The 12,978-nt window shown below is 41.7% G+C and overlaps 1 protein-coding gene across 2 annotated transcripts in view; it reads left to right on the top strand.

Moving 5' to 3' along the window:
• LOC149469997 (dual specificity tyrosine-phosphorylation-regulated kinase 3-like) overlaps nucleotides 1–12,978 on the top strand; it is a 40,633-nt gene that overhangs the window by 19,599 nt on the left and 8,056 nt on the right. The window contains exons 1-2 of one of the 2 annotated variants that reach the window (XM_089668338.1): nucleotides 3,183–3,298; nucleotides 11,472–11,586. Coding sequence is in view for 1 of the 2 variants with exons in the window: in XM_089668337.1 (XP_089524463.1) it covers nucleotides 3,183–3,298 (116 nt within the window). In the remaining variant the exon portion in view is untranslated. Of the gene's footprint in view, nucleotides 1–3,182; nucleotides 3,299–11,471; nucleotides 11,587–12,978 lie in introns of those variants that run through there. The other variant, XM_089668337.1, reaches the window with a different exon arrangement.

Genomic DNA, 12,978 nt, shown 5'->3' on the forward strand with positions numbered 1-12,978 from the left:
AGGAAGGCCAGATTAGAGTTTGCCAAACGACATCTAAAAAAGCCTTCACAGTTCTGGAACAACATCCTATGGACAGATGACACCAAGATCAACTTGTACCAGAGTGATGGGAAGAGAAGAGTATGGAGAAGGAAAGGAACTGCTCATGATCCTAAGCATACCACCTCATCAGTGAAGCATAGTGGTGGTAGTGTCATGGCGTGGGCATGTATGGCTGCCAATGGAACTGGTTCTCTTGTATTTATTGATGATGTGACTGCTGACAAAAGCAGCAGGATGAATTCTGAAGTGTTTCGGGCAATATTATCTGCTCATATTCAGCCAAATGCTTCAGAACTCATTAGATGCCGCTTCACAGTGCAGATGGACAATGACCCAAAGCATACTGCAAAAGCAACCAAAGAGTTTTTTAAGGGAAAGAAGTGGAATGTTATGCAATGGCCAAGTCAATCACCTGACCTGAATCCGTTTGAGCATGCATTTCACTTGCTGAAGACAAAACTGAAGGGAAAATGCCCCAAGAACAAGCAGGAACTGAAGACAGTTGCAGTAGAGGCCTGGCAGAGCATCACCAGGGATGAAACCCAGCATCTGGTGATGTCTATGCGTTCCACACTTCAGGCTGTAATTGACTGCAAAGGATTTGCAACCAAGTATTAAAAAGTGAAAGTTTGATTTATGATTATTATTCTGTCCCATTACTTTTGGTTCCTTAATAAGTGGGAGGCACATATGCAAACTGTTGTAATTCCTACACCGTTCACCTGATTTGGATGTAAATACCCTCAAATTAAAGCTGACACTCTGCAGTTAAAGCACATCTTGTTTGTTTCATTTCAAATCCATCGTGGTGGTGTATAGAGCCAAAAATGTTAGAATTGTGTCGATGTCCCAATATTTATGGACCTGACTGTAGTTCTCTTCTGTTGCTTTACTTTCCCAGTGGCTGGGGCTCCTCTGATCCTTCTGTCTACAGCTGTCAGTTCTCCTTGCACAGAACTTGCAAGGGAAACTTAAAGTGGCTGTAAACCCCTACACACACCCACTGGGTAGCCACTCAAAGTACAGAATTCACACAGCATTTCTGAACTCCAGAAAGCAGGGGGCAGGGATCTGATTTCACACACAGCACAGCCTAGAGCAGGGGGCTCCGAGGGTAAGCTGAAACTTGAGTAGAGGGGATGACCCCCCCCAACACAGTCTCATAAGGAACATGTACAAATGATGCCATCAATCACCTGCTGTGTGCTGGGGCTGTCTCCCATGATTCCTTGGTGTTGGCATAGGCTGTCAGAAGTAATTCCTGCAGATAGCAGAGGAATGAGAGAGCCGACAGAAATCACAGTAGGTGCTTTGGATCAAGGCAAATACACACTATATGCCTTGGCCTTGTTCATTTTTCATTCACAACTACTTTAACCACTTCAAGTCTGGACACTTTCACCCCCTTCCAGTCCAGGCAAATTTTCAGCTTTCAGCGCTATCACATTTTGACAATTGCGCGGTCATGCAACACAACCCATATGAATTTTTTAGCATTTTTTGAGACAGATAATACTTTATTTTGGTGGTATTTATTCAACACTGGGATTTTTAATTTTTGTTTCTATATTGTTGTTATTTTTTTTAACATACTGTCACCCTAGCAGTACAGTGTCACCATAGTGACACTGTACTACTTGTGGAGGGTGATGAAGTTTGTTTTTTTTTTTTCTTCTTTTGTTACACTGATTGCTTTTACACCCATAAAGGCTGTAAAAGCAATCATTTCTATTTCTCTCTGGCTGCACTCTTGAAGCCATTGAGAAATACTGTGAGAGCTGTGGTTGGTCACAGCTTGTCACATGGTACAAGGCTGTTGTGAGCAGCCTTGTACCATGTGACCTCTGTGATCATTCACAGATTTCACAAGTAGTAAGCAATGATGTCAGAAGTGGCATCTTGTTTACTACTATTCATGTGATCACTGATTGGCCAATCAGTGATCACATGAATCGGGACCTCACACAGAGGGTCCCTTATAGCGATTGGTTTTCTGCTGCGTCCTCCTCCGGACACAGCGGGCACCGATCGCGGTACCGCGCGCTCCCAGGGAGCGTGCACAGGCAATGGATGCGGGGGCACGTTTAGAAACGTCCACCCGCTCTGACAGCGCTCCCGTCCGGCCGTTTATGTACATTGCCCGGATGAGAAGTGGTTAAAGCAGTAAAATGGAGAATCTGCTGGGGCCAGAGCAGCAGAACAAAACAATACTTCTAGCCACTGCTCTTAGTGATGTCCTGCTGTGCTCAAGCCATTCAGCACTGCAAAATAGCTGACTGGGGAGATGACCAGTGCAGCCAAAGCTGTGTTTTGGCATCTTCTCAGCTGGCTGTTTTGCCGCCAGAATGCCATTGGGCTGCAGGAAGCTGGCTGGATGGTTCAGTGTAAGAGAGAGGGAAGAAAGTGTGGCAATGTGTAGAGCGGAAACGGGTGCAGTGGGAGGGGAAGCCCTTAAGCGGTCTGTTACTCACTCTGAATGGCTGAGGTGGAGATTGTAACATCATCCCCTTGAGGAGGAGAGGCAGATGGAAGACATTACAATCTCTGCCCTAACCATTCAGAGGAAGCCTTGTATTCATTGATAAAATGAGCAACTCTCTTTTGTTCCCCAGTGCTACTGCAGTGTGCATTGAGGTGTTTGAGTTTTATCTTGAAAAGTTAGTTGATCATCTTCCCTATGAATGGCTTTATACTGTATACTGGATGCTGGTTTCCCAACAACAACAGTGTACTACTTGAAGTGATCTTATTGCCAAACTGAACCTAACAAGGTGATGATAATGAAGACAGACACTTACATTTCACAATGGCCAGTTTGATAAAGGATGTGGTTTAGCTTATACTGATTTCTTCAGAACAAGAGCAGGTATAAATCTGCATTAAAGTTGATTTCTAGTTCTTGTGATTTTTTTTCAATAAAATCTGAGTTTTATTTTAAAGTAGCATCTTGAAAATTATGTGTGCAAATTCCTGTTATGTTATTACATTTGTGTTATAAGGTCAATTTTAGGGTTTGTGAGATTATGGATTTGATAACAGTGTTTTTAGCTCTTGCTGTTTCAGAAAGTTGGGGGGCGGGGAGTACCTAGACAAAAATCTGTAAAGGAGATGATCACTGTGTATAATTTTGTTTCTTGCAGTGCGATATGGAGATGGATTGTATGATTCCTATATGAGGGTCGACCATGAGCTAGTACAGGATGCTGCAGCAGAAAAAGAAAGTCCCTCCACTTTACCTTCTATTGGTGGACTTGTTGTAAGTAGCATTTCACTATTCTTTATCACTACTGTCCTGGAATCACTACTCAATTTTTTTATATCATAGTTTAAAGGCTAAGTTCACCTTCTGAACATGTTACACCCATATTTAGGGTGTAACATGAAACATATTCAGCACATCCCTAGCACCCCCCTTCACTGTGACAGTGGACGTAGATTCTTCTCCCCTTACCCTCGATCACATTTTAAATGGGCACAGCTGGGCTCCGAGAACTGTCAGTGCATGCACTAAAAGTCCTAAAAGCCATTTTTGCTACCACAGCAGACAACTTGTACTTCTCAATGAACAAAACCCTTGTAGTTCACTGACACTTCCTGCAGCTCAGTAACTGTCTGCCCATAAGCAGGGTGAGGGAAAAGCTCAATAGGCAAGCTGGCCTGTGCACACTAAAAGGCCCATACCCCTCTTACTGCAAGAGCACAGGAATGTATGAAGGGGGACATACCAGTGCTCTAAAGTCCATGGTGAGCTGCAGAGCAGAAACTGCAAACACAGGGCATGATGCCTTGGACTGTGTTCACCCACACCAAACACAGGTATGCCAACCAGTAGTGAGAGGGGTGCATCCCACCGGTGGACCAAGGCCAGAGTTCCCTCTCGTCTGTTCGGCGACTAGGAAAGCCCCAACACACCCAAGAAAAGTGCCGCCAGAGGGAATTCGCACTGTGTGAGGACTCCACCCCCCTGGCTGTCTCCAATCTGCAGTGACATGGGGGAGGCTTGGCACCATAGGAAGGCATTGCATTCTGCAGAGCCACGGGGGAAACAGTAGCAGGCCGATCCACAGAGGTTGCGGGTAAAACTTCCAAGACAGATCCATCTTGCCACCGAAGTGGAGGATGTCGGCCAGGTTAACACTGACAGGGACTATAGGTGCCCAGCCATGTGTGTCCCCGCAAGATTTTTAACTCGCTGGCCAGGATGGGGCTATTTTGCGGCCGACCCAGTGCTTAGCTAGTGGTCTACGCACGCTTGTTGGCTTGACTGGGGTGACCACTAAATCTAGATAATTCAGCCCGTCGCCCAGCCCAGATGTTGATTTAAGATCTCTACAGGAATAATTCCAGGAAAAAAGGAAAAACCATGGAACCTAAGGTCCCAGCAGGGAGATAGTTTCGGGGGGAATTATGCCCCTTCATTGGTGTCGGTGGGGGGAATTATGCCCCATTGTTGGAATTAGTGAATAAATAGTGCCCCAAACCTGGATAAAAGCAAGCAAAGTCCCGCATCTCTGGCCCCTGGGCCACAGTTTGGAGACCACTGATATAGGGTTTCATGGTGTCAATTTTGTGGCCTATAACAACAGTATATAATAGAGAAAATCTTTATGTTCCAGTGTCAGAGGTTTCCCTTTGTGTTCAAACATGAGGCAGTGCACAGGTTAATGCATGACCTTTTGCCTGTAGTCTGTGTTCTGACACTTCCATTGAAGAAATTACATATCCCACATTCCCTTAGTCTCTGTCTAGCACTGGTATAGGGAGAGTAAATAGATCTGACAAAGCCACAAATAGGCAGAGCATTCACAGAGAAATTTGTTTTCATCACATTAGCGACCCACATTTGTGATACAACACAGAGGAAATAATGGGACATAGACTGGACTCTTCCTGATCTTGAACAAATTGTTGCTGGTCCCTTTAGTGGATAGGTAGGTGAATGAATACTTGGACATAAGGGAATCTATGACACTACAAACTGCAGCAGCCAAAACATATGAGCCCATCATTACAAGGTAAGGCAAACAAGTGACAAAGGGGATATAACTACACTAATACCTGAATGACACAACAAAAAGATTTGAAAGTGTACAATGCCTTTAAGGCACACTTGACTCATTCAATCAGTGCCTCTTGGGCTTTTCATAGTTACATAGTTAGTCTGGCTGAAAAAGACAAAATTCCATCCAGTTCAACCATAAAAAAAACAACAAAAGTTATGATTCTATACCCACAGTTGATCCAGAGGAATGCACAAAAAAACCCAGCAAAGTATGATTCAATTTGCTCTTGCATGGGAAAAAATTCCTTCCTGATCCCCCAAGAGGCAATCGGATATTCCCTGGATCAACTTTACCTATAAATGTTAGTATCCAGATATATTCTGTGTATCTAAGAGAGAATCCAGGCCTTTTTTGAAGCAATCCACTGACCTCTTGAGGGAGTCTATTCCACATTTTCACAGCTCTCACTGTGAAGAAACCTTTCCGTGTTTGGAGATTAAATCTCTTTTCCTCCAGACGTAAAGAGTGCCCTCTTGTCCTCTGTGATGACCTCAAGGTGAATAGCTCTACGCCGAGTTCACTATATGAACCACTGATGTATTTATACATGTTGATCATATCCCCCCTTAATCTCCTCTTCTCGAGAGAATAAATTCAGTTCTTCTAATCTTTCCTCATAGCTGAGCTCCTCCATGGCTCGTATCAGTTTGATTGCCCTTCTCTGCGCTTTCTCCAGTTCCCCAGTGTTCTTTTTGTGAATTGGTGCCCACAACTGAACTGCATATTACTAACTATTATAACTGCATGAGGTATTACTAATAATTTGTAAAGGGGTAAAATGATATCTCTCTCTCTGCAGTCTATACCTCTTGTAATATAAGAGAGGATTTTGCTCGCTTTAGAAACCGCAGCTTGGCATTGCATGCCATTATTAAGCTTGTGATCTACCAGAACTCCGAGATCCTTCTCCACCATTGATTCCCCAAGTTGTACTCCCCCTAGTATGTATGATGCATGCGTATTCTTAACCCCCAAGTGCATAACCTTATATTTATCAACATTAAACCTCATTTGCCACATAGTTGCCCAATTAAACAGTGCATTGAGGTCGGCTTGTAAGTTGGAGACATCCTGTAAGGACGTTATTCCAATGCACAGCTTGGTGTCATCTGCAAAGACTGAAATGGGATTTTTAATCCCAGACCCTATATTGTTTATAAATATATTAAAAAGTAAGGATCCCAACACTGAACCTTGGGGTACACCACTGACCATTCAGAGTATAAATCATTTACCACTACTCTCAGAAATACGATCTATTAGCCAGTTTTCTATCCATTTACATATGGATTTTTCCAAGCCCATAGACTTTACCTTACACATTATCCGTGTGTGGGGAACTGTGTCAAACGCTTTTGCAAAATTAAGTATACCACGTCCACTGCCACCCCTCTGTCCAAGGTTTTGCTCACCTCCTCATAAAAAGAAATCAGATTTGTTTGACAACTTCTGTCTTTTATGAATCCATGCTGTCTGTTGCTTAAAATATTTTTTTCCAGCAAGAACTCATCTATGTGGTCTTTTATTAAACTCTCCAGTATCTTCCCAACTATAGAAGTTAAACTAACAGTTCTATAATTACTTGGTAAAGATTTTGACCCCTTTTTAAATATTGGCACCACATTGGCCTTACGCCAGTCCAGTGGTACTATGCCAGTCATTAAGGAGTCCCTAAAAATGAGAAACAATGGCTTTTAAATGAAAGAGCTCAATTCTTTAAGGACCTGTGGGTGTATGCCATCTGGTCCAGGTTCTTTATTCACCTTTTATACTGTCTAAATATTTTTGGATCATATCAGTTGTGAGCCAATGTGGATCATCTGGAGCTGTGTCAATACCATGCCCATTATGGACAAGAGCTCCCCCATGCTCCTGTGTATACAGAGAGCTGAAGAAGGTATTAATAAATTTTCCTTCTCTTTGTCCCCAGTCACCCACTCTAGATTATTTTGTAAAGGGCCTACATGCTCAGGCCGAACCTTTTTACTGTTAATATATTTGAAGAATTGGGGTTGGTCCTGCTATCTCTTGCAATCTGTCGTTCGTTTTCAATTTTTGCGGCCTTTATTTCCTTTTTGCATATTCTGTTATATTCTTTGTACTGTTTGAATGATGATAGCGTTCCTTCATTTTTATATTTAATAAAAGCTCTTTTCTTATTAAGTGTTCTTGCATGGCAAGACCACTTACTGTTATCTCGGATATATATTCTTATTATTATAGCCAAATTTATCACCCTAACTCCTCCCACAGTTTTTACACTACATAGACAGTAATATACCGAAACGTGCGGATTGTTCCCGATTGGTGTGCTATTACTTTGTGGAACGTTTCGCCAAATGGTTCACAAAATATCTGCGTTTTTGTGGTGAAATTGGTCCCATAGGAATGAATGGCGGAATGTTCAAAACTAGAGTGGGAGCTGACAAAAGCTAGAGTGTGAGATGAAAAATCAGGACATGATTTCTAAACTGCCATCACTCCCTCATTTTCAAGCCCACCTACACAAATCTTATATCAAAACGTTCAGCTATCCCTGCTGCCACTAAAAATGTTCACAGCTAAGCCATAGACCTGATAGTTTTCACAATATGACCATTTGTTTGCAACTCACACCACCCATCTCAAGCCACTCCGCCCACTCCAGTTGTAGACTACTGGTGGAGGCAAGAACACTTCACACAATTTCCCCAGAAATTGTAGCTTTTCTAGTTATCTATAGCTTTTTTAACTTTAGCCGTAAGCCACATAGGTTTGATTTTTAGCCTTTTAAAATTGCTGCCCATGGGAATATATTTTGCAGTGTGTTCACATACAGTCTTTTTGAAGAACTCCCATTTCTGTGTTGTGTTCATTGATGCCAATATTCCCTCCCAGTTTAAGTCTTGGAAAGCAGCTCTCAGCCTTGGAAAATTAGCTCGCTGTTTACAGCTAACAAATGAAATCCTGTTATTTATTTTTTTTAAGTATTTATTATAAATTTACAAAAACTAATAAAACTTACAAAATAGGATACTCCTATTACCTGACCTTATATCAAAATATTAACTTTCCTCTTGGTATCCTTATTCCCCTATCCCTCCCCCCCTTCCCCTTACCCCATATCTCTTTCTCCCTCCCCCCATCCCTTCCTACACCGCCGCCGAAGAACTCCCATTTCTGTGTTGTGTTCATCGATGCCAATTTTCAGCACAGGCATCTTTTTTTCTCAAATTTGCAAGGCTTCCATGTAGCCTTCTGTTCGCACATTTGTGAAGTTTTAAAGCGGTAGTAAACCACAGGTAAAAAAGAAAAAAAAACCCTTAAAACGAAGCCCTCCAGCTACACGCTGTCACCGCTGCAGAGGCTTCCATCTTCACCTGGTCTTCCTTCTGGCTTACCTGTAGGTAAAAGTTAAAAAAAGAGTTTACTGTCACTTTAACAGGTGGATGTTCAGGTTTCTGCCGAAGCAAGCTTCAACCTTAAAGAGCTTCAAATCACTTTTTGAGTTGGTAACATAACTCCCTTGGTTTGGGCCTAAATAAAGAAAATCAGTGCTTTCAAATGGATACTTTATTCTTTCTTCTTTATTCTTTGTGGACTTTTGCACAATAATTGATGGACATGTTCATATTATTTAAATGTATTGCAATTTGAAACATTTATCTATTGCACATTAGTTTTTCTAGATTTATTTATTACTTAGGATATTCTGTATATTAGACATACAGTATACAGTCTGATCTGCTTTATTTAGGAGTATATTCTTATTTAACACTCGTATTGGCAAGCAGCTTAAGGATTTTTTTCCACCAAGACCTCGTCCACACTTCTGCATTTTTCAGCTCAACGCTCATAAATGCTCAACAAGTACAATTCCATTATTTCCAGTGGCCCCTGTTCACACCTGAGCGTTCTCTTGCCTATAGCAAAATGTCTGTCACTGAAAAGAGTATTTGCGTTACTTTTGACTTGAATGGAAAAAGCCTGAACGAGTGTTTTTTTTCAATCGTTTTTCAGGCATTTTCAGTTCAAACAGCAGCTATTTCATTAGGCAAAAATGCATACATGAAAAACGCCTATAATATTTGCGAATACGCTCAAAAAATGTAGGAAAAAAACACCTAAATCCTGAAAAACGCACAGTTTAGTGTGAATGTAGCCTTAAGCGCGAATATGTTATATTCTCACTTGTTTTGAGCCTGTTGGTATTGTTTGCTGTGTTGGTCATCGCTCAGTTCTTGACCACCTCCCACCCGCCATATAGTCCAATGACGGGCGCAAGGTGGTTCTCTCGTTCTGATAGGACGTCATATGATGTCCTTCCATTCTCACCACGCATGCGCAGCTCAGGGAGTGCGCAGCGCGGCGATATGGCCGTGCGCTGTGTCCCTCGGACACAGCGGATCACCGATCCACGGATAGAGCCAATCACAGCTGATCACATGTAAACAGGGAAATGCTGGTTATCGGCATTTCTCTCCTCTCAAGCTGTCACGCTGACAGCTCGAGAGGAGAGGAGAGACGGTAATTGGCATTCCGCGGAGGGGACATATACACTGATCATCAGGGCACTGATGATCAGTGTGCCCTGATGATCAGTGTGGCCCCAGAAGTGCCACCTGTCAGTGTCCATCAGTGCCAACTGTCAGTGCTGAACAGTGCCACATATCAGTGCCTACCAGTGCACATCAGTGCCCATCTGAGCTGCCTTTCAGTGCCACCTATCAGTTCCAGTCAGTGCCACCTATCAGTTCCAGTCAGTGCCACCTATCAGTGCCATATATCAGTGCTGCCTTTCAGTGCCCATCAGTGATGCCTGTCAATGCCCATCAGTGCCATCTACCAGTACCACCTATCAGTGTCCGTCAGTGCATCTTATCAGTGCCCATCAGTACAGTCTCATTAGCGCACATCAGTGAAGGAGAAAAATCACTTATTTACAAAATTTTATAACAAAAACTAAGAAAAAACATTTTTTTTTTCAAAATTTTCAGTGGTTTTTGGTTTGTTTAAGAAAAAATAAAAAACCCAGAGGTGATTAAATACCACCAAAATAAAGCTCTATCTGTCACAAAAAAATGATAAAAATTTCATATGGGTACAGTATTGTTTGACCGCGCAATTGTCATTCAAAGTGTGACAGCGCTGAGAGCTGGAAATTGGCCTGGGCAGGAATGGGGTATAAGTGCCCTGTAGGCTAGTGGTTAAAGGAGTGGAAGGGGTTATATGGGATGTCCTAACAATTTTGTTTGCCAGTGTCCTCACAAAGGGTGGCAGCAATATAATCCATGGTCAAGACTTAAAGGAGCCTGTGTCCTGTACTGCGCTGCAAAAAAAAAAGGATTTTACAGGCAAGTCAAAAAACCTTATATTGCATGTACAAATAAAAGACATCAAATGTAGCTTAGCAGATGCAATTAAAACGGTAAAGCAGCATTGTTTCAGATCAGTTTTTTCTGACCCTTTTTTTTAAGGGCCTACATTTATGTGTATAATTGCTTTGATACATTCAATGGAAATGTCTATTAAAATATTTTTGTATTTCTTTTTTTACCTCTCAGAATGAAAACTATTAACTGTTTATCAACCTTAGTCCACAGCAAGTTGTGAGCATTTTTACATTCTTGACAACGTTTTCCATGCAGTGTTAAATCTGGTCAGCATCTGTAATCCCCTTTCATTGGCTCTGAGCACGTGGACAGTTTCCCATACCTCTACCAAAACTGCTATGTAACTTGTGATATCTCTTGAAGTGGAAATGTGACAGTGCAGTCGGTTATAAAACCAGTGGCTGGCAATGTTTTGCTCGCATACCTACTTATGGAGGAATGTGTTACTGAAAACTTGCTTTTATTCACTTTGCCAACATCAACATGATATTCTGCATCTCCAGATACCAAATTTGGCTATTTCAATGGGGAGGATAAAAGTGCCCCTGAAAATTCTGTATTTAATTATCTTGGAAATTTATAAGAACATCACAACTGTAACACAGTCCACTACTCTTTACTACAGCAGTGTCTGGAGAGCATTTTAAATGAAACTATGTGCAAACCTTTTTTGGTATTGGGTTTGATGGGGTAGGTACATTTCAGGTTACTCTCAAAAGACTCTTAGGGGGAGGTTTACTAAAGCTGGAGCACTCAGAATCTGGTGTTGCTGTGCATGGTAGCCAATCAGCTTCTAACTTCAGCTTGTTCAATTAAGCTTTGGCAATAGAACCTGGAAGCTGATTGGTTTCTATGTAGAATATTTTACATTCTCCAGTTTTAGTAAATAACCCACTTAGTGCTCTGTTATAAACGATCTGACTACAGCTGCTATGATAAAAAGAGTGTGTGCTGCTGGGTTACTGGAGAATAAGTGACTGCTGCTGTGTTACAGGACAATCAGTGCTGCTGGGTTACTGGAAAGTGGTCAGAAGGAGTTACCAGCGAGAGCTACGGGGGACCCAGGGGATTGACACTCCTGGAAGTGTCGGTTTACCAGTGGATTCAGGGTATGAAAACTCATGAAGGGAGCGGTGACAAAGGTTCCTAATTATTTGCAATTGGTTCTCTTTAACCTAAGATTAGACAGCATTAATGTACACTTTATATAAGAATCTCATAAAAAATTATGGACTCTGTGACTTAATTTCACTTATTGTAAATCCCCCTACTTTTATTCCCCTGCTGTTATTGAAATGTTGGAATTTTCTCACTTTATTAACCTTTTATCAAAATATCTATACCATAAGTCATATGGTCATATAGAAATTATTCCTCCTTTTTCAGTACACACTAGTTCGGCTAGTTTGAAAATGTAAGATTGTCTTTTTTATGTTTATTAATATTCTTAAAGTGAACTTAGTCTTTAATTTCTTTAAAAAACTTAATAAATGCACATATTTTTGCTGGTAAAATAAGTGAATTTCCTTTTTTTCACATAAGCCTGCAAAGCATTGCTCCTGCGATCAGCAGACTGCGGGTGCAATGTCAGACATCTGAAAACTCTTCCTTCAGTTCCCTTACCATACGTATGAGCTTTCAGTTGCAGATCTAGGGGAAGTGTCCATGGTTTACAAGGGCACTGATTACCACCCTGGTGTTCCATTGAGAACTACAAGTCTGTTTGCTGTGGTGGTGGTTTATTTACTCCCAGTTCTCTGTGAATGAATAATGCAGGAGTGCAGGCAGAGCCCCACACAGGTGCACCAATTTGAAAAATGACAGCTGTTGCAGGAGAGAAGAACCCTCGCAAGCTGTCACGGGTAACTGCACTAGTGGTGTGGAAAAAAGTAGGTTGCTTGGAATGGGTGTAACCTGTTGCTAAAGCTGAATTTGTCCTTTAAAGGATAAGTTCACCTTTTTACGAAAAATAAATGCACAATTTTTTTGCAGGTATAAAAATGTGCATTTATTTATTTTTTGTGTCTGGAGCCTCTAAATCATTGCACCAGCGATCAGCAGACCTGTCAATATATCTGCTTGCCTGTACGGGATGTACGGGCAAGCAGATATACTGAAAGGAAGAGTCAGTGCACAAAAAGGCTGTCGGGACTTGTAGTTCATTCATTCACAGAACACCGTGAAGAATTAAAAAAAAAATGACAGCTATCAGGGAGGAGAAGATCTCCCGCTAGCTGTCACAGTTGTGATCAGGGGGGGCTGCGTTCCTGAATATGGGTGTAACATGTTACGAAAGGTGAACTTATCCTTTTAAACAAACCATATAATTTTGGCCTAAATATATCTTTACCTGATATTTCACCCTTTTTCCTTTAAATAAGTTACCTGGTTGAGCCTTTTCTAAAAGTGTCTTTATCCACTGCCTTCAGAAAGCCCTGAAGGCCACCAACACTGGTTACAATCTCTGGGCTTCAAAATGTTTCTCTCCTCTTGCATAAGTT

Source organism: Staurois parvus, unplaced genomic scaffold (assembly GCF_062004578.1).
Source record: "Staurois parvus isolate SC_StPar_1 unplaced genomic scaffold, SC_StPar_1.0 ptg000056l, whole genome shotgun sequence".
Lineage (NCBI taxonomy): Eukaryota > Metazoa > Chordata > Amphibia > Anura > Ranidae > Staurois > Staurois parvus.